The 21707-nt window shown below is 38.3% G+C and overlaps 1 protein-coding gene across 15 annotated transcripts in view; it reads left to right on the top strand.

Moving 5' to 3' along the window:
* CLEC16A (C-type lectin domain containing 16A) overlaps positions 1-21707 on the top strand; it is a 189645-nt gene that overhangs the window by 36125 nt on the left and 131813 nt on the right. For 10 of the 15 annotated variants that reach the window (XM_037911469.2, XM_043523248.1, XM_043523246.1 and 7 more), the window contains 4 exons: positions 1853-2081; positions 7540-7669; positions 12542-12642; positions 21084-21206. In XM_037911469.2, the coding sequence (XP_037767397.1) occupies positions 1853-2081; positions 7540-7669; positions 12542-12642; positions 21084-21206 (583 nt within the window). The remainder of the gene's footprint in view (positions 1-1852; positions 2082-7539; positions 7670-12541; positions 12643-21083; positions 21207-21707) is intronic. The other 5 variants (XM_043523250.1, XM_043523249.1, XM_037911470.2 and 2 more) reach the window with 1 other exon arrangement.

Here is a 21707-nt window from a genome sequence, read left to right as displayed (position 1 = left end):
GACTGGCGATGAGTAAACCCATCTACAGCATTTGTCACATTTTTGGGGTGGGGGGGGGAAATGTAGTCTTAAACTGCTTTGATATACTGCAGCTTTGCATCAGAAAAGAAACAGGCTTGTGTTAAGCCATGTCTTTTCAGTTCTTTATAATGCATGCCACCCACATACATACTACAAAATAAGTTTAGAAAACTAGATCTGCGGAGATGTTTTCGGAGTATAGAGAAGGACAAAATGAAATCAATTAGGGTTTGTCTACCTGGTGCTGTAGTCTGCATCAGAGGGGTTTAAATTTTAGTGTGCACTAGTGTGTCGTGCACTAGTGTGTCATGCACTAATTGGCCCATGTAGACCCTGCTGGCATGCATGAAAAGTTCCTTAATGCTGTTAATGGAGTTCTGTTTGAAACGGAACTATGTTTATGCGCACTAGAGAAATTTCAGTGTGCACCAGCAGGGTCCACACAGGCCAGTTAGTGTGTGGCAAGCTAAAGTGTACTAGAATTTACACCCCTGTGATGCAGACTAGTTCACCATTGTAGACTAGTCCTATGAAATTATTATAGGTTTTTGGGGGGTAGGGAGAGGAGGGAATGATGGTGACTGAGGCAGATGCACCAAGGACTAGGGATTTTGCTAATAGTGAAGGATGGGGCCAAGAAAAGAACATTGTACGTAATAGTCTAGCTATATTTATCCTTAATTGAATAGATTTATCTATCACATCAGCAACAGGAAAGTAATACCATGTCTGATATTGTGATAACTTTTGGGTTAGAACATACACATTTTAATGAATCCAAATGTGTTCGGTTCTATATAATCGGGGCCTTCATTTCAAGTGCAAAGTGTTTTTCTTGGAGCCATATTGTATGCAGAATATGAGCAGACAGGAAGTGTATCTTAAATGTCATCTTTTAATGTAATTAGCAGATGAACAGTTACTGGTTTTCAGCATTTACCATTGCAGCTTGAGCCTGCTGTGTACATAAACATTTAGGAAATTTCAGTTTTTTTGACTGAATATGGGTGCATGTTTTCTTTTTCTATATATTTTTAATTTTTGAGAAGGCAAATTCCTGAGACACACACACTCAGTGTAGTTGTATTTTAACTCTAAACATTCTTACACATGAAACTAGCCTTTTTAATTGAAGTTGATATGAAAACAACTACCAGTTAAGTACACTTTGACCTCTATTTAAAACTTTAAAAAGAGGTTAGAGGTATGGTAGTTTTTCATTGAACACATTGAGATAAAAAGCATACCTATAGTTTACTTAAAAGCTGTATTTTACATTAATGGGTTTTCTTCAGCCCCATTTTTGTTTTTTACTATTTCACTCCTTCCTGTTTTTTGCAATAGGCTTTTGTCTGAGTCCTCTCTGAGCTGTCTCCCCTGCATGGGCTAATTCAAAGAGCAGCTGGTGCAGTTTGTAGCATCAGTGGGATTTGATTTAGTTTAGTATTGTATGCTCTTGCATGGCGAAAAACAAGGTTTACTTTTTGACAATTTTTTTCTTGATGGTACATGCTTTTAAAACGGTCATGTTTAATAGATGGATCTAGAACTTTCTTGTCCTGAAGTGTTCATGTTTCCTAATGCTACCAAGTCCTTAAGATTAGAATAATTTTATTTTGTAGGTGGCCTGGAACTACTGATGATTAGATATTGCTAAACTGAGATTCTCTTTCTGGCCTTTTTAAGTTAAATTTGATGTGTGTAGGTGAAATGCTTTATAGATTTGTAAATAACAATTTGTCTTGCGCAAACTGAAGTTACTTCTACCCATTTTATGCTAAATTGCTGAAGAAATATATAGCTAAAAATGTATCTCATTTAAATTTAATAGGCAAAATCAAGCATCAGATGCTTCATAAAACCTACAGAGACACTGGAGAGATCTCTTGAAATTAACAAGCATAAGGGAAAGAAGAGGTTGCAAAAGAGACCCAACTATAAAAACGTTGGTGAAGAGGAGGAAGAGGAGAGAGGACTTGAAGATACTCAAGAAGACCCAGATAAGGCTAAAGGTACAGAGGGTAGTTCAAAAGGCATCAAGGCAAGTGGAGAAAATGAAGGTGAGTGCACCAATGAATGAAAACCATGCAAACTTTATATATGCTAATAATTTAATTGTATCACGTTTGTGGTCTAGTTCATGTTTTTTGTTCATTTATAATACTGGTTGCATAACTAAAACAAAATCATTAGATTTTTCCACTGTCAGTGGTTCTTGCTTATTTTTCAACCTCTCCATGTAGAATTCAGCTCTTTAAAAAACTTGGTGGAAAATGTGAAGTGTCTGCAGTTTCTCCTGTGGCATCCAGCCTTTAATCACAAGTACACCTTCTAGCTAGTTGCACGTGATTAATCAGTCTTGTAAGACTTGTTAACAAGTCTGTGTCATTTGTTAGTTAAAAAGCCCCCCAATGGCAATGAGTAAATCCTTTTCTACCAAGTACTGCCACATCTCTACATGTGCCTATTGTGCAAAATTAAAGAAACATCCCTCAAATTTTTTTATTTAATTACCTGACTGATGTGCATTCTAGTTGCTTCACAGAACTATCATGCCTGAATCGTTAGATTTAAAGTATTGGGTGTGCAGTTACTTTCGTTGTTTTAAGTTACTAGTGAAGAGGAAAATGCATATTAAAAAGTAGAGGTTTTTATGCATAAAATGAGACCGCGATGACAGCACTGCATCTAAGGAAGCATATAACACAATACAATTTTTTTTCCCTATGTTATGACTTCTTTGGGAGCCCTTTTTCATGTCCTGCTTGCATTTTGATACATGTAATTAATCTGTCCGAAAAGAACTTCCAAGTTCTTTATTCTGACTTCATGTAAATGATGCTAAATACAATGCATGTAATGACTGTGTATTGTCATTTTTTGTTCAAATTACATAATTGAACTCCTGTGCTTACGAAATGCATTTTTTAAAATTCTTCCTCTTCCCAATTTCTCAAGAGGCCTAACAAACTAATTCTGGGATGGGCAAGGGACCATGTTAGAGAAGTGAGGGCAAAAATCTTTGTGTGCCTAATATCTTAAACTGGGAGAAGTGTGTAAAACTTTTTTCTAACCCACTTTTTCTTCTAAAGTGGGTTAAAGGTCATTTAACATGGCTTGCATCCATACTACAACTTAAAATCTTTTTATACAAATGTCAGAACACTATCAGAAAGTGTTTCAGAACAGCTCTCACTTTAACCTGGTTTCTTTATAGTGGGGACAGGGCTTTAGTGGGTAGTTTGCATAATTTTTATGATCCTCCTGGGTAATCCCCTAGTACACAGCATAGCATTAACTCCTAATTCCAAACAAGTAGCGTCATGCTAATCAACATAGTGTGTACTGGGCTTTGTTCCATGATTCCAAGTATTGCATATTGGGCTTTGTTCCATGACTCCACATATTGTAAAGCATGTGTGTATTGCTTCCTGGCAAACTGGGGCTGTTCTCATAAGTTTGACAGTGATATAGCTTTTATAATTTAATCTTCAGCATTTACCTTGAAAAGCTTTAAATCCAAATTAGGCAAACCTACAACATTAAAAAAAAAAAAAAAATTAGGTGTAAAGGAAAGGGAGAGTGAGGGTTGGGACAAACGTTGTGGGCCATGCATAGTGACTGAGGAGAGCCTTAAGCTGAACAGCAGTGGAAGTGGTGGTTATTAAGCTCAAAATGTGGGTCTTGAGGCAGGATTTCAAGGAAACTGAGGATGTTTAGTAGAAAGAATAAAGATGCCATTCCAGTCACAGGGGACAGCATCGGAAGATACAAGAGCAAAAATAATAGGGTACTACTAACCCTAACTGTGTTACTGACTTGCTGTGCAAGGTTGGGGCAGTCTCTCTTATTTCACCCTGTCAGTTTCCACTTCTGTAAAATGGGGATACTACCTATCCAGCAAAGTTTGTTGTAAAACTTAGTAGTGTTAATATACTGTTGTCTTAGGATGGAAATGCATGTTAAGGCTTTTGTAACTAAGTGAAACTAAATATCTTGCTCAACTACTCTGCTTTCACTCAGACTTTTTTTTCCACAATGTGGACGACAACTTACTGTGGTGTGCATCATCTTCCCTTCCATTTGCAATCCTATGACATCCCTCTGGCAATTACAGCAATTTATGTGAAAAAGTAATATTAGGAAAACATTTGGGGAGTGCTGTAGTGATCATTTAGTGTGACTTAGTAGCTTTAAATAAGAGCTACAGGCCTGTTTAAAAGCTGTTTTTAATTCATCTGTAAAAACAGATCTATCAACTGGATAGATATCACATTGGAGTAACTTATCTTTATATGCTAATATTTTTAATAAACACTTTGTTCTAGTTTTGTTTTTGTTAGTCATAAGGATAAGTTCATATGTACCTAGGTTAGCCTAGGAAATTAGAAGTCCTGACCAATCCACTGACTCAGTGAGACTTTGATCCTTAGCACCTGAACTATAAAATTACATGAGTTCACTGGCAACCAGACACTGCACCTAAGTTGATTTGCACTGAGCAAATCCAAGAGATGAGTAGGTGGAATCTCTTGGCTAGGAATCTATCTATTTTGGCTATAGCTGATGGAAAAAGATTGGACTCTTTTTGAGTTTATGAATTAATTTGCCCTGTATAATTCTTGGGAATAGCACTTCCTTAATTGGTTTGAGTTGATTTGGCTGGCTGTCTTTTTTTTTTTTTTTCATGAGTATAACCGCCTGATCCACATTGATTCATATCTTCCCATGGAGCTACATGCATGCACCAGGATGACACTGTATCTTGAAGTCTGACCTTCACTTTTTTTTTTTTTTTTTCCTGTTATGGCTGCTCCTTGGAATCATGTATGTGGGCATGATAAAAATATGAACTCCTTTTTACAGCCATGGAAACAAATTTATTAGAGGGGCTAAATTGAATGTCATTTTTACTTCTGACCTATGCACTGTGCACACCAATCTAACTCTGCTGAGACTACAACTAACATTTCTACTTTGTCAGAGTCCCCATTGCTGTCATTTTAAAAAAAACCAACACACACACCACTGATTGTTTCTCATAAATGTGGCTTTGATAAAAATGGATTAAATTTATTTTCCTATAATTTCTGGGCCAGTAACTATCATAAACTCTTCCCTTACAAACCACATATGCTCAAGGAAATTTTGTATTCCATTATTTTGCTAGGATTCTAGGCTATTAAATGGCACAAGTGTGAAAACATTATACTGTCTGCATGCCAGTTGTCAAGGACTTTCCTGAGGAAACAGGAAAAATATGAAGAATCAGAGTGAATCCTGTCTTTGGGGTGGGTGACTCTTGTCCTCAGGGTGGAGGCAAAGTCCCAGATTACTCTGAGTGGACTGTGGGGCTTAGAGTAGTTGGCTTGAGGAATCAGTTGTCACTGCCAGGGAATAATTGGCTGTGGGTTTGAACTGCTAAGCCTACTGACAGTAGAGTTTCCGATTTTTGAGACTGCTAAGGGAGGGGCATAGGAGAGAACTTGGTTAGTAGCACGGCTATTTACAATTCAGCATAATTTTGTTTGATATTCCTATACTAATAGCTAAAAGCCTGTGCTGTTGCATGGGTATAATTCGTTGTCATGTGTTTAAAAGAAAAAAAGGCCATAAATGGCTGAGAATTTCAAAATGGGGCAGTAATGGACCATGAAGCTCAGTGATGATTCAACCTGATGATATTCTGAACAAAAAGATCTGTCACAATCGTAACTGTTTCCATCACTTCACACTGACTCCGCAGACATTCTAGGATTCAGAGTGACACAGTGACAATCCTAGAATCTTGGTACATAGATATACTAAAGTATCCTTTTTGTAACATCTTGTTTTTTCATGGTTGGTTTGTTTTTTCTTATTTGTTTATGTAGCCTCTTATTAGTTTTACTCTAAAATTTAAAGATTTTAAATATTTCCCCTTACTTGGTAGAGTGTTTTTATTTAAGAAAATGGTAGACGTTTACAAATGTGTATGAGGGGAATACTCTTAACATGACTGCCTTGGAAAAACACAGCTCAATATCATGGAGGGGAGGGATCCGGGGACATGGTTCAGAGCTTTGGAAATTGTCAGGAGTAAATTTTGCCTCTCCATGGCCTGTGTCAGTCAAAATCCTGCTACATTATAATGCTATAGTGCAAGCTGTGGCCAGAAAGTTATCTTTTCTCTACATTTCAGGATATCAGGTGTAGATGTATGGTAGTTTGTATGCTATAAGGGTGATCGATAGCAATTTGTTAAACCTGAGTGACATGCAGATCTTGCCATCAAGTGGCTCTGTGTGCAGAGAGGGATACATAGGCCCCTATCCACTGCCCACTTCACCTGTGACTGAGCGTCTCAGCCTCTGCATACCTATAAGATATGTCACTTGACCCTGGTGCCAATGAGCGCACAGTCTATGGGCATGTAAACAAGTGAGCCAGCACTTACAAAGTTTAAGTTTTCAGGGTCTGAAACGGTCTTTTCTTTATGGCATGCTGCCTTCTAGCACTGCCCTGTGCACTAGACAGGAAAGGATCAGCGAGTACAAGTGATTACAGGGCATTAAAGTCAATCAGTTGGCAGCTCTTAGTGGATCTATCGGCTGTCTGACAGTGAGGGGTTTCTTGTGTGACTAAATATGCAGTCTGTCTAATGGTAGCCTAGGGCTTCCATTGCTGTCTGTGAGGGAATGAAGTTTTGACATCACCAGTGAAGAACCACAAGTAACTCCTTGTGTCAGGAGAAGAGTGGCTTTACAAACTGCCTGTATGCACAAATTAATGTTTACTGGAAAAAAATCTCAATACATCAGTGTTTTCTTTAGCCTACACTTAAAGAAATATAGGGAGACCTTTACCAAAACTGAATTTCCTCAGTGTTGTGGAGGAAGTGTCTGTCTATAGACAACTTGTTGAAAGACTTTGAAACGTAATAGTTTCATACTCAGAACCTGAAATATTAGCCATAAACAGAGTTTGTTTGCATTAGTTACTACAGTAACAAGTGTACTACTCCTTTAAATTCCACATACTGTTTCCCTCCACCTTTTTTTTTTTTGTGCTAGTGTATTTTTTATAAAATCTGAAGCAGTTATATATACACTAGTTTTGTTATGTTTTGGGCGTAGAGTGAACAGTTTTTCACTTAAAGCCGCTGAGATAATTGAAAGTGTAAATAGTTTTTTGGCAAATGCTGACCATTTAAAAAATGCTGTTAAAAATGCTTGGCCGTTAACAGTTTTGTAAAGGCTTTCATATTCAGAACTGATGGTGTAATTATTTATGAAGCCCCGAGTTTATTTCCTTCAGATTGTGTTTTTTTAAATCTTATAAGAAATGCTTTTTAATATTTTGTGGTGATGGTAGGAAAATCAGAAAGGCCTCTGTGTATATTCTGACACATAAGCAGTGTCTTCCCTCATTTTTAGGTGCATAACACTTTTTAAAAATCACTTTTTCACACTTCGCATAAAAAATACTTCAAATAGGTCACATCTTCCTCTAAACTCAATTTTAGCTCTTTCTTTTAAGAAATAGAGATGGTAATCATGGAGCGGTGTAAGATGTCAGAATTGTCTATCTCAACTGTGACAGAGCAGAATACAACTGATGAAGAAAAGAGTGCAGCAGCCTCTGGGAATGAAATGATAAACTGGAGCAGGTATGAAAGAATTGTAATTCACCTGTCCAGGTTCCTTCCTTCTGCTTCTTTTTTCTTTTTTTTTCAATTTTGTCATCTCTCTTCTCTCCCCTTGCCCCCCGCCCTCCCAATTTATGGCTCATCCAAACATTTGCCTTTGACTGGTGTAGCTGTCTTGTATATGGTCATGTAGAAGGTGTCAGTAAGGAAGCAGTGTCTGTCCTCTTCATTCCCTGGAGGCTGCTGTATCCAGTCTCCTGCCTGAAAGGGGTGCCTTGTCTTAGAGCAGTTCTGTATGTTGTATGCCAGAATAGGAAGCATTACATGTAACACACAAACTGTGTTCTGAGGATGTGTTTTGTATGTCTTTTTGGTTTGCCACTTTTCTTACAGTAGTACCCAGAAGCCTCAGTCGAGATCGGGGTTCCATTATGCTAGGTGGGAGTCTTGCAGCAATGACGTTAATCTTTTTGGTGCCGAAGAGCCTTTTAAGTGTGAAAATTAATTCTTAGCAGTTAAAATCTGAAATACTACTAACAATTAGGAAACTAAAGGACGTGCCAAATGTTCACTTTCTTCCCATTTGATTGTCTTAAATTGCTATAGAATTAGTAACATGTAAATGATTCTGATTTAAATTTTAAAAAAAGTAAAATATTGATTCTGTTTTTGGCATAATTTTCTCTATTGTGTCCTAGAGTATCCTGTTCTGCTTTTTCCTCCTGTGTTGGGTAAATGACTTTTTAGATGTCACCATACCCTGCAGTAGTTTGGTTTGGATGCTGGGGTGATCAATAGCAATTTTGGTAAACAGAACACGTTGACAATAACACTTTTTTTATCCAAGTGATTTGCAGTGTTGTGTATATAATGCAGGTGAGGTACTTTTTTTTTTTTAAACTGGAACAACTTCTGCTGGTGAAAGACAAGCTTACATGGAGCTCTTCTTTAGGGAAGTGCTCTGTGTAAGCTTGACAGCTTGTCTCTTTCACCAACAGAAGTTGGTCCAGTAAAAGAGATTACCTCTACCACACTTGTCTAATTGTCAAGTGGGACAGCTTCATGAAGCGTAAAGATGGGTGACAGTAATGGGAACATAACGTTACAGTTACTAGCAAGTGTGGGCAGCATAGGGGTTTTTTAAGTGAAGTGTGAGTGAGCAAGAGATTCTGGTTTACCACTTTTTATAAAATGAAGTTGGCCATGATAGGACTAAGGACAGTGCCTGACGGTATTAGAACATTAGCTTTTAAGTCTTCAAAATGCAAAGTATTCATCTGATCATCCTAATACCTTGTCAGATATTTGCATTTCAGGACAGATGAGAATATAGATAGCGATCTAACAGCATCTTGCATCTTCGTTCAAATGCCATCTGTGCAGAAGTGAAGCACGTCTAAAAGCAAGAGTAGATCTTATCACACATGTAAGGGAAGTATTCCTAGACTTAGCAAAGTAAAATACTGCACAAGACTTTTTGTTAAAGTCAATTTTTCAGTTTCTTGGTTAAGAAACAGTTAAAATCTTGAATTTTTTTGATACCTCAGCATTCTAAACACTATTTGAATCCTCCCCTGTATAATGAAATAAACTGGATGAAATATTTTTTGCATTAAAGATTGGATCTGTTTATAAGGAATATCTTTCCTATTTTGGTTATCCAATCTAATGGATCACTACAAATGTCATAGCGAAGTTTGCACTTTCCAAAAGTTATGAAACACTGGTGGAAAGTGAGATAACTGAGGGCATGGCTACACTTGCAGATGTAGAGCTCTTTGAGTTAGACCAGCCTTCGTAGAATGCAGTAGGGAAAATGCTGCAGTCTGTCCACACTGACAGCTTCAAGCACATTGGCTTGGCCACATTGGCAGCACTTGCAGCAGCATTGGGAGTGGTACATTATGGGCAGCTCTCCCAGCATGCAAGTGGCTGCAATGTGGGGGGTGTGTGGAGTGTGACAGGGAGTGTGTATGTGGGGGGAGAGTGGTTTTTTGGGGGGCTGAGAGCATGTCAGCCTGCTGTCTGAACTTACAAGACAGCAGCAGATGCCCCCTCCCCCCCCCCCCCACAGCATTCCACAGTAATGGTTGTTTTGTCTCAGAGGAGATAAGCAGCCAGCTGTCAGAAAGGAGCTTTCAATGGGCATTCCTACAGCCAATTCCAAACAATGACAAGAGTGGCCACTTGACGTAAGGGGATTATGGGATGTTTCCCGAGGGTGATCAGAGCGCAGTAAAGCAACACCTTGTTCACACTGGTGCCGGAGCGCTCCAGCGGGGGTGCAGCAAACGTTATTCCACTCGCTGAGGTGGAGTACCAGCAGTGCTGTAGCCGCGGAGTCAGAGTGCTCTACGTGCCTTACAAGTGTGGATGGGTAGTGAGCTAGTGCACTCGGGGCTCCTTTATTGCTCTGTAACTCGCAAGTGTAGCCAAGCCCTGAGTGTGGTCTGTATTGGCACATGTTGACTTTTTAAATGATGATGTCTAATGTAGATCCATCTCTATAAAGCACGAAATTTAACAATATTGTGTGTAAACAAACCTTAATTTTGAAAGTTTTAATGTGCTCGACATTTGAATGCTAAGGCGGATCAATTTGAGTATAAATAGAATCCCTGTAGGTATTAACATTTGTTTAATATTGGGGGAGATACTAGAATCTGGAATTCTGTAGAAATTTAAAAAGTCATTTCCAGTCTGATCCTTCAAATAGAACACACATGAATCATTATTAGTAGGAGCAAAAATAACTGGAAAATATATTTGTCAGCACAATATTTGCTACATAAATAGTAGCCAAATGACACATTGGATTTTGTTGTTCGGCACCGATGTACCTAGAATCATAGTACAGTAGTTGGGAAAGGGCATATAGGATCATCAAGTTCAAACTTCCTGCTAAGGCAGGACATTATGGCTCAGTTCTCAGTTCCCCCCAAGCTAGTTTTTGTGTGAGGATGGATGGGGCAGATGGGGGAGGAACTTTTAAGTCATGTCTGTACTTCCCGTGTTCTCTGCCCTACCTGACTTCTAGCTAATACTTGTATAGTTGAATGGAATACAGCAAATGGCTGAATTGTTTATAGATGCAATAAATGTGGTTTTAAAGGAGACCACACATCCGAAATGCCTGATTGTAGGTTATATGCTGTGATCATGGCTAAACTAGTGGCAGGAGAGGCTGGAAAAATGCAGTGAAACTTGCTTGCATAGTGACTGCTTCTCTTGTATCCAAAGGAACATCCAGGATTGTCTTTTATGGCGGTGGTATTGAGAGGATAGGAGCTGTACTCATTTTTCTATTTTGGGCTTTATTATTGGTATTAAAGCATTTCATACTTTCAGTCCAATGTAATCAATTCCTACTTGTCATATTGTACACTTCATTGTACACGTTTCTGATACCTAATATTTTTTTGGCTCTGTGAAGCGTGCCTCCTTGCATCTAGGTTAGGGAATGAAGCTCACTGCACCAGCTGCCATCTTGCTGCTCATTGCTCACTCTGTAATAGCCTTTTGTTCTGGAAACTTAGCCGTCTGGCCAGGTCACCATTTAGTCCACCCCTTCTGGGCTTAACATCCAACAGAACAACTGTTCAAACACTGTTGCCAGACAGTGTTCAGCCCCAGCTCAGGATTCTGTGCCAGTGTCTAGCACTGGAACCCAGGCCTGTCTGTTACACTGGGTTTCAGCCCAGAGACCCTATAACTAGCCATTAAACTGCCTCGGTTCATCTGTAGAACCAGTGTATATGTTTATCTAACTAGTATTGTAATTATTAGCTTTCTGAAAGTGAAAAGTGCTAAAATAGTGCTGAAGCTTGGTATCTTACCCAGCCTCCTTTGAAGTGTTGTTCCCAACTAAACTCTGCTTCCTGTTTAGGTTGTATGAAATTAAAGCCAAGTATGTTGCAATAGTAGAGACTATAGAGAAACAAAGGGTGATTGTACAAAACAGGACAACTTTAGCCATGCTCTACAAAAAAGGCTGAAAAGCAGGCCTCAGAATCTAGTTATTGGTTTTGTTAGTTATACATGATTGAATGCTTTTATATAAAAATCCTTTTGGTCCTAATAGCTGCTCCACTGTGCCCTAGCTCTTTTTTCCCAGATGTCTGTTTAGTCCAGAAATTGAGTTTTGAAAGTATCTACTTGGTCACAACTCTGTCATGACTTGATTGTGTAAAGTCTCTGGCACTAGTCACTGAATCACCCCACATCGAACTCAAGATAAGAGTGGTCTGAAATCAATTTAAACAGCTCAGGTTTCTTCTTTTAGACTTCTGTTCCTCCACATAGGAAGGATAATAGTTTCCTCCATAGATGGCTTAGAGTAAAACTTGTAGCTGTGTTCTAGTAAACATTGCTTTTATTTATACTAACCAATAGTGTAACCATCTCAAAGTTGTTCATTGGTCCTGAAGATGAACATGGTTAATATGTTAGTTTTCCATATGTTCCAATGCAGTTTTGCATCACACACAGGTATAAACAACCCCTGAAGTTCGTTGTGTCTGCTTAGAACAAACTGTGGAATGTCTAATGGTCTGTAATTTTTTTCCCCGGGGTTTTTTAAGGCACCAGTGCCAAGGAACATTGGGCCTGAAAGATAACCCATTATAAGTGAAGGCAACCATTTGGGAGGGTGCTGGGGAAAATTCCTACTAAAATGACAGGTGTAATACCAGTAATAAACACAATGAAATAACTGCTTTCAAACAGCTTGACTTTTGCTCTTTACCATATCTAAAGAGAAAATTGGGGCATAGTTGGATAGTGAGTCATTCTGTTCCATAGGTAGGTAATGGCACAGGCTATGTTACAATTAGCTAGTTCTTCAGGCATCCGAACAAAATCACCATTTTAATACTACTCTTTTTTTTTCCACAGGCCTTTTCTCGATATGGTATATAATGCACAGGACTGTACTGAAGATGATTACTATGCTCTCTTTGTACTTTGTCTTTTGTATGCAATGTCTCAAAATAAAGGTAAGATGTTTATTGCTTTGGATATTGTTAAATGTGTCTTTCCACAGAAAGGAGAATAAAATAAGACTTGACTGCACTCAGTGGTCTTAGTTTGGTAAACATTTCTTCAGTGAACTACATATTTGTTTTTTCTAGTTTTTAAACTACAAGAAACAAAAAAGGTTGTGTAGGATCTGCATTTTAGAAGAATTTTTAATAGAATGCTATAATTGTTTAGATGGTTTGTTTCTTCAATTGGTTTCCTAGAACTAGAAATGAATTACTCATTTGCGCTTTGTTCTCAGTTACTTGACTTCAGTACTCTTAAGCTGAACTAACAAAATATGTTCAATGTGAACACTGGGGCCCTGATTCTCCCCTGAATTTCAGAGACACATGTGGTTGAAGTGAGTGCAAAGTGGGTGTACTACTAGAATGAGTGAAGAATTCCGACTTGGTAGCATTTACCCTTTGCTCAGGTGTAAATTACTACAGGATGTGCAAGGCAGTGGAGAATTAGGCCCCTTATTTTTGAAAGTCTACTGTGGTCGGTTATTGGTACTCCATTCCACACGTCCTTAATTCATTCTTTGTTAATGACACAGCTTTCTTTGTCTGCAACAGTTGCAAAATATGTTGCATCATAGTTCTTTGGTTTCAGTTTTAGAGATTTTATTATGAAGCTTTTTTGCTTTTAATACTTTTTCAGTTGGTTCATAGCTTGTATATGTGACATTACTTGGGGTGCTGCAGAGTTGGCTTTACTGCTGATTATCTTGTAATGAACAGATGCAACTTTAATGGATTTTTCATTGTGAAAGTATTTGGACAAGTGACACGCACAATGATATAAACTGAATGCTAATGTAAGAATTCCAGGAAGTCCTGGTAGATAAAATGCATCAAGTGTCTACATAGAATCATAGAATCATAGAATATCAGGGTTGGAAGGGACCTCAGGAGGTCATCTAGTCCAACCCCCTGCTCAAAGCAGGGCCAATCCCCAATCAAATCATCCCAGCCAGGGCTTTGTCAAGCCTGACCTTAAAAACTTCCAAGGAAGGAGATTCTACCACCTCCCTAGGTAACGCATTCCAGTGTTTCACCACCCTCCTAGTGAAAAAGTTTTTCCTAATATCCAACCTAAACCTCCCCCACTGCAACTTGAGACCATTACTCCTTGTCCTGTCCTCTTCTACCACTGAGAATAGTCTAGAACCATCCTCTCTGGAACCACCTCTCAGGTAGTTGAAAGCAGCTATCAAATCCCCCCTCATTCTTCTCTTCTGAAGACTAAACAACCCCAGTTCCCTCAGCCTCTCCTCATAAGTCATGTGTTCCAGACCCCTAATCATTTTTGTTGCCCTTCGCTGGACTCTCTCCAATTTTTCCACATCCTTCTTGTAGTGTGGGGCCCAAAACTGGACACAGTACTCCAGATGAGGCCTCACCAATGTCGAATAGAGGGGAACGATCACGTCCCTCGATCTGCTCGCTATGCCCCTACTTATACATCCCAAAATGCCATTGGCCTTCTTGGCAACAAGGGCACACATAATATAGAAATGAATTTTGTGTATGGAAGTATTGAGCCATGACCCATACAATTCAGTTAATCATTAGAATTTGGGCTGTCAATCGATTAAAAAATTAATTGAGCGATTAATCGCACTGTTAATAACACCATTTATTTAAATGACTTCAATTATAACCCAAAATACAAAGTATACAGTGCTCACTTTATATTTATTTTTTATTACAAATATTTGCACTGTAAAACACCCCAAAAGAAATAGTATTTTTCAATTCACCTAATACAAGTACTGAAGTGCAATGTCTTTATCATGAAAGTTGAACTTACAGATGTAGAATTATGTACAAAATCCCCTTGCATTAATAAATAACAGTGTGAAACTTTAGAGCCTACAAGTCACTCAGTCATGGCTCAGACTAACGAGTTTGTTTACATTTGCAGGAGGTAATGCTGCCCGCTTCTTGTTCACAATGTTACTGAAAGTGAGAATAGGCGTTCGCGTGTCACAGTTGTAGGTGGTGTTGCAAGATATTTACATGCCAGATGTGCTAAAGATTCATATATCCCTTCATGCTTCAACCACCATTCCAGAGGACATGTATCCGTGCTGATGACGGGTTCTGCTCGATAACAATCCAAAGCAGTGCAGACCAATGCATGTTCGTTTTCATCATCTGAGTCAGATGCCACCAACAGAAAGTTGATTTTCTTTTTTTGGTAGTTCGGGTTCTGTAGTTTCTGCATTGGAGTGCTGCTCTTTTAAGACTTCTGAAAACATGCTCCACACCTCATGCCTCTCAGATTTTGGAAGGCACGTCAGATTCTTAAACCTTGGGTAGAGAGCTGTAGCTATCTTTAGAAATGTCACATTCTTTGCATTCTGTGAAATCTACAGTGAAAGTGTTCTTAAAATGAACATTTGCTAAGTCATAATCTGAGACTACTATAACATGAAATATATGGGAGAATGCGGGTAAAGCAGAGCTGGAGACATAGAATTCTCCCCCAAGGAATTCAGTCCTAAATTTAACGCATTATTTTTTTTTAACAAGTGTCACCAGCATGGAAGCATGTCCTCTGGAATGGTGGCCAAAGCATGAAGAGATATATGAATGTTTAACATATCTGGCATATAAATACCTTGCAATGCTGGCTACAATTCTCACTTTCTGGTGATGTAAATAAAAGAGGGCAGCATTATCTCCTGTAAATGTGAACAAACTTGTTTGTCTTAGTGATTGGCCGACTCAGAACTAGGACTGAGTGGACTTGTAGGCTCTAAAGTTTTGTATTTTGTTTTTTTTGAGTGAAGTTATGTAACAAAAAAATCTACATTTGTAAGTTTGCACTTCAGTACTTGTATGAGATGAACTGAAAAATACTTTCTTTTGTTTATCATTTTTACAGTGCAAATATTTGTAATATAAAATAATATAAATTGAGCAGTGTATACTTTTGTATTCTGAGTTGTAATTGAGATCAACATATTTGAAAATGTAGAGAAACATCCGAAGTATTGTTTAACGGTGCGATTAAAACTACAATTGCGATTAATTTTTTTGAGTTAATCGTGTGGGTTAAGTGCGATTAATCAACGGGCCTAATCAAAATGAATTCTGGTTCAAGTTTCCAATAGAAAATTCTACTTCTACTTCCACTTCACATCTTGCATCTTTTTGAAATACTGACAAGTACAGAATGTATCTTACATGACTGGAGTATTTTTATTGAATTTCAACTTCCAACTCCTGAAACATACTGCCTTCAACTGAAATCAGTTGAACAACAACACAGCATTTCAGGACAGCACAGTGTGTGGGGGGGGGATGGGGGGGAGGGAGAATGACTTCAATATAGTGGTAGAGGCATTTCTCGTGACACTTTGAACAGGTTCAGGTGAGGGAAAATGGCAAGTAGATTGATGATAGAAGTCCTGGAAGTGAGGGTGCAAGTCCAGAATATTTTAATTTTACAACCAATTAAGGGTTATGGATACGTGGGTGGAAAGAATATAAAACTGTGGACAACTTTTTCCCCAGGGGTATAGAAAATTAGGGTTTGAAACTGGTTAAAAATAACTCTACAGAACCACACTCTGTGGAGAGAAGAAATGGATTTGTCTGTTGCGTGGCTCCATTTTTCAGCTGAAATTGTGTAGTGGATGTGATAGGACCAAAATAATTGAGATTGAGCATCTTAAGGATGGAAACCAGGGATCGGTGACAGATCAAGTCCTATAAAAGAAAATGAAGACTGAGGTCTGAAATTCATTATGTAGCAAATACTCCTTACCCAATGGTTTATTGGGATCATCTAGCATGCAGTTGCAAAACATTGACCTGCTACATTTCCAGTTCATGTTGAAGAGCATTAATAATGCTATAAAAAAAAATCAGGCTCTTGTTACGTTATGTCAATGAAATCAGATACAGTTCGCTTGCTGTACATCTTTGGCTGCAGCATGTGTGAAGTTAATTTGAGAAATTCTGTAAAATGTGAAATTTGAAGGAGTTAAAAAACTTCTAGTAGAGCAGATGAATGTGGGTTTTATATGTGTAGTTTATTGTAATGGCAGTAGTTAGACTGAAATAACTTCAGCATCCATCATTAAACCCTTTCTTACAGCTATCCAGCTAGATAAATATTTTAACACTGTACATATAGAACACTTCCTTTCAAATATAATCCTTTTAGCTTGACTAATTTGGGGAATTAAGAGTCCCATTTGTTGGGCTAGGACACAATACAATAATAGCATAGTTTATGAGATCACAAATGTGTATTCTTTCAGACTATAATCTCTCTGCAGACTATTCTTATTTTGTAGAATATAATTTCATAAGCAACCCAATTCCAAATCAGTTAGTCATAGGCATGCAAAGTTGCTATAATCACTTGTGTGTTCCTGTGTATATGGATTTGAAGATGTTTCCTGATGACCTGCTTCTCTATTTGCTCCATTATTAAATTTGTTCTGTTAAAAGTTTTTGGCCATCTGGGACCTAGATATGGACAAGCAATATGTCTCCTTTTAACATATTTTGCTATCATGTTGGCTCTTTGGCCGAGTCTATCTTTCATGCTAAGGGATTTTTTTAGTTCTTCACAAATAAGATGAATTAGACACCAACTTGGCAAATGGCCATTGTAGGGGCAGATGCGTGTCTGGAAGGAACAGAGGCAGTGTCTTTTCTGGATGAGTTCCAGCAGATCCTGCTCATTGAGATTCTGAAGGTACTGTAAAAGGCACTGGCTCTTTGAGTGCTTTGAGTATAGTAAGAGGGGAGGAATTGCAGGGGGTGCTGGTAAATGTCCAGGCCCTCCCTAAAAAAAGTAGAACGTGGAGCACACTACTATGCATAGTTTGTCATTATTCAAAAATCAATTTTTGTGACTGATAATCTTTCCAGTAATCATGCTTTATTTTCTTTTTGGTGAAGATTATTGTGAAGGTTATAGTGTCTTGTCCGCAGATTCCTTGAACCCTACCACCTTGTCTTTCAGCCTAGATATGATCAAGTTGGCACTGGTCTATGATTTATCTTGATAAGATGTCGATGCTGTTTCTCTCAGTTGGCATTCCATTGAAAATAAGGTTTGTTAATTCTTCTGCGGGACCTGACTAGGGTGCTTTTAAATGGGTTCTAGTCTGAACTTTTAAAAGCCTCAAAATGTGGTTTTAGGCAATTGCTTTACCAGCCAAACAGTCTCTAAAGCAAACTTCCCTGCGGCTCTATTTTATTATTCCTTTGTCTTAATATGTATTTGAGACCATTAGAGGTAATTGAGATAGTTTTGTGTTGTGGTGTCACTGATGTGTGGATGGGAGTCAGCTCCATCTGTTTTACCTCAGCATTCTCTGTGTCTAACTGAAATTGAGATTTGGATGAGAGTTGGCTGAAAACTGCCTGGATAACACAGATGGTGAGAGTGTGCCGAAGAAATTTTTAAGACATTACAGGAGTGAGTCTTGTTGTTTTGTGTGGCTTGGGCCATATTTGGCCCAAGCGATTTGTAATTTGGGGGTTCATTTGTCATCTTTATGGGTTTTGAATTGCAGAAGGCATCATTGGCTAATAATAATTTTCCACTTATGTGAGACAAGGAGCTAGTTCCATTTTCCCCGGATCATGGCCCTGCCATAAGAACCCTTGTGTAACCCATGTTAACAGATGTGTTGATACTTCCCCTCTAACAAGTGACCATGTACGGAGGTTTGAACCTTCTGTCTCTGAACTAATGCAGCCTGCTATTTTAGCTCTAGCAGTAGAGGCTCATGGTTTTTAGCTCCTCGGTTCAATCCCTGTATATGGTGATCCAGCCAAGGCCATAATTACAAGTGATGACCCACACAGGGATTTGAACTTCTATAGACTTTGGTATGAGCTGCCTTAAATTGGGGGATTATGTAACCCATGTTAACAGTCTCTTTGTCACCCTTTAGTGGAGAAATTATATATAGAGGTTTGTTAGCTACTGTCGTCTAGATTACAATAATCCAATGTGCTGTATTTGAAGACCACTGGAAAGTTAGTGTAGAAGACTACTTCCCACCTTTTAGGTGGTGGTGGTAAAAAGCAACAATAGTTCAAAAGCTGCACTGGCTTCCTATTTGCTTTCAGGTTCAGTTAAGGCACTATTTACCATTGTGGGCCGCATCCAATACTACCTGTATGGCCCTGAGGATGTCACATGGGCTGCTATGCTGTGCTGATTGGGCCGCAAGCAGCTCATGGGCCACAGGTTGAGAATCACTTAGTTAAGGTGTTGGCTTTGGGACTTGGTTGTCAGACTGCTCTGACTATGGTATGTTATGGTGGCTAGTTCTGTTTCTGTGGAATAGTGCTATTTTTATGTCCACTTCTGATGGAAGTGTTTCATGTACTTCTACCCTGAGTGCTATGTAGGGGTGTACTTTACACATCTAAAGTGTAAATAATTATCAGCAAATTATGTTCTTGTTAGGATGGGTGTTAGTGTATGGAAGCTGTTTTGTATTTGCATATTTCCACAGTAAATAGAATTGAGGACATGTGCTGTCTTGCTTTAGAAGGGCAACTTTCAGGTGCTCAAGTTGTGTCATTAATAGTGCAGGCTTGGAAAAGTTTTCATGTACGTGTCACCTAGTTAAACACAGCAATGTAGGACTTTCCAAAGGGTAAGAGCGCACACACAGAATTCTAATCGCTAGTAATTAATTTTGTTCATTATTGAGCTGAAAATTGACCCTACAGTGTCCCTGGAATCCATATAGAACCATTTTACATGCTAAGTATGTGAAGTCAGTGCATGTTCATTTAGAATTATTGTGTTGTCTTGTACCTATGCACATTGCATACATGTTACTATTCATTACACAGGTTGCATGCTTAAATAAATCTAAAAAAACCCAGAAGTTGAATATTTGGTCACCTATTTAAATAGTAACTTGCTGGCAAAAGGCTTTTACTGCTGATCTGTTCCCCTCCTTTTAGGCAAATGTGATTACTAATGGCACAGTTACCCTCCACGCTACAGTCAGTCACGCATTTTTGTGATCACTGTTAATACCCCTCAGTTTTGTTTATGAAGTCTTTGTACAATATGGTTTGAAAATTGTTAAGCAGTAACAAGTAATAAAGATTATGGTGTAAAAATATTATGTTTTTGAACAACAAGCCATGCTCAGTATTTGAGATGGCAGAGAATAGACTGTTCCTATGGCTGGGTGTACTCCTACTATGGAAGTAGTATATGAGACCTGGAAACTTCTCCTGTGAATCCTGTGTTGCCACTACATTGTTGTAGTAAGAATGCTTTGCTTTGAATCCAGCATACTACACAAATCATACTTCAGGGTATGGTAAAATGCTGCATACTTCAAAATGAATAGGAATGGCTTAATTCCTTACAAACAAACCTTTCTTTAAGATTTTTAGTGGGAAAACAAAACTGTTGCATTAGCCAATTGTAATTACAGTCAGCAGTGTAACTGTGGAAAAACTAATATGCAGAACTGTTTGAAAGAAGGATGTTAAACAGGCTTAATTTGATACCTGCCACAAAATAAAAGTTTACTTTTACCATACAAGCTGTTGGAATTACTTTTTATCTGGTAAGTAAATAAAGTGAGGCTATACTAAAAAAAACACTGAAATCAAGTGTTTCTAAAAGCACCCTTAAAAAAGATATAACCATAAGGCATCACAAGTGACATTTGGATTGGCTTAGCAGGAGTTCAGGGTTGGAAGAAATTCAATAAAGTGGAGTACATTGTTCTGATCTATTATGGAAATGTTTTAGAGATACTTGGAATCAAGACAATGAGCTTTTTAACAGTCTGTAACCATTGTCTGAGGTCTTACTGTAACACATGTTTTTCATAAAGGGTAATATTTCAAACCAGAATATTCTGAGAAATCCAACTTGGCACGAAAACTTGGAATTTGTTTAAATTTCTTGTAGGTACTTTTACAAAAGCCAGTGTGTTTAGCATTTTGGAGTTGTAATTATGAACCTTTTAATCTGGCTTGTTCCCTGGTAACTGTTGGTTGTTAAGAGAATTAATCTTAACACATAGGAAAAAAAATTCTCTGGTTTTCTTAAATCAGACTTCCAGCAGGACCCTTACATGACTTGGTCAGTTGTCAACAAAGTAATAATACTTTTAAATGATTTTCCAAGGAACTGAAGAAGTTTAGGTGTCCATTTCAGTGGAATTCCATCCTTCAGGCTCCTTTTTGAAAATCCCAACCTGGAGAGTTGTAAAATTTGTTCAGTCTTCTGTTTTCTTTTCCAACTGTGCCACAGCCATTCAAATGTCACAATTTTACTCTCTGCCAATGCAGTTCTATATTGCTTGTGATACTCTGCATTTTCAAGATGACTTATTGCAATTTTTAATAGCTATAGCTAATAAATATCCTCCTATTTTCTTCTGCTTCGAAAGGAATTGATCCTGTCAAGCTGGAGAGAATTCAGCTTCCAGCACAGCATGCTGAGGAGAAAAGCTCATACAACCACGTACTTGCAGAAAGGCTCATCAGGATAATGAATTATGCTGCTCAACCAGGTAGAGCATTTCTGATCATGTCAACTGATTACTTTTTTTGTGCAGCAATAAGTTCCGAAAATGTAATGTCAATGTTTAAAATATTTGAAGTACTTCCCCCATGGGGAAGAGACTCGCTGCTGTTCAGCTGGAACTAGCAAGCTCTTGTCAGATGATAAGCAGATCTGGCCTGTGAAAGAGACACATAGCGGCATTCCACTGGGGAGCAGAGTAAGTAGGAATTCTGCTTTTCTTCTGAATAGTTTCTGTTGTATTCAAGACAACAGGGAGGCCTAAGACCTTAGAGTTCCTGCGTATTGTTGAGTTACATAAGCAAAATGTCCAGCAAGCAATAACAAAAGAGTTAGTTTACATTTTAGTAACTGATATTAGGTCCCAATCCTGCACACATGCACTTCAGTAAAACTACTGCTGTGAGTAAAGTTACTTCCATGTGTAATTCTTGCAGTATTTGGCTCCTTAGTTTGTAGCTGTCCTTCATTTCTAGTCTGATTACAAATT

Source organism: Chelonia mydas, chromosome 10, assembly GCF_015237465.2.
Source record: "Chelonia mydas isolate rCheMyd1 chromosome 10, rCheMyd1.pri.v2, whole genome shotgun sequence".
NCBI lineage: Eukaryota > Metazoa > Chordata > Testudines > Cheloniidae > Chelonia > Chelonia mydas.
Note: the sequence above shows the minus strand (reverse complement) of the source record. Positions and strands in the feature narration are given on the sequence as shown.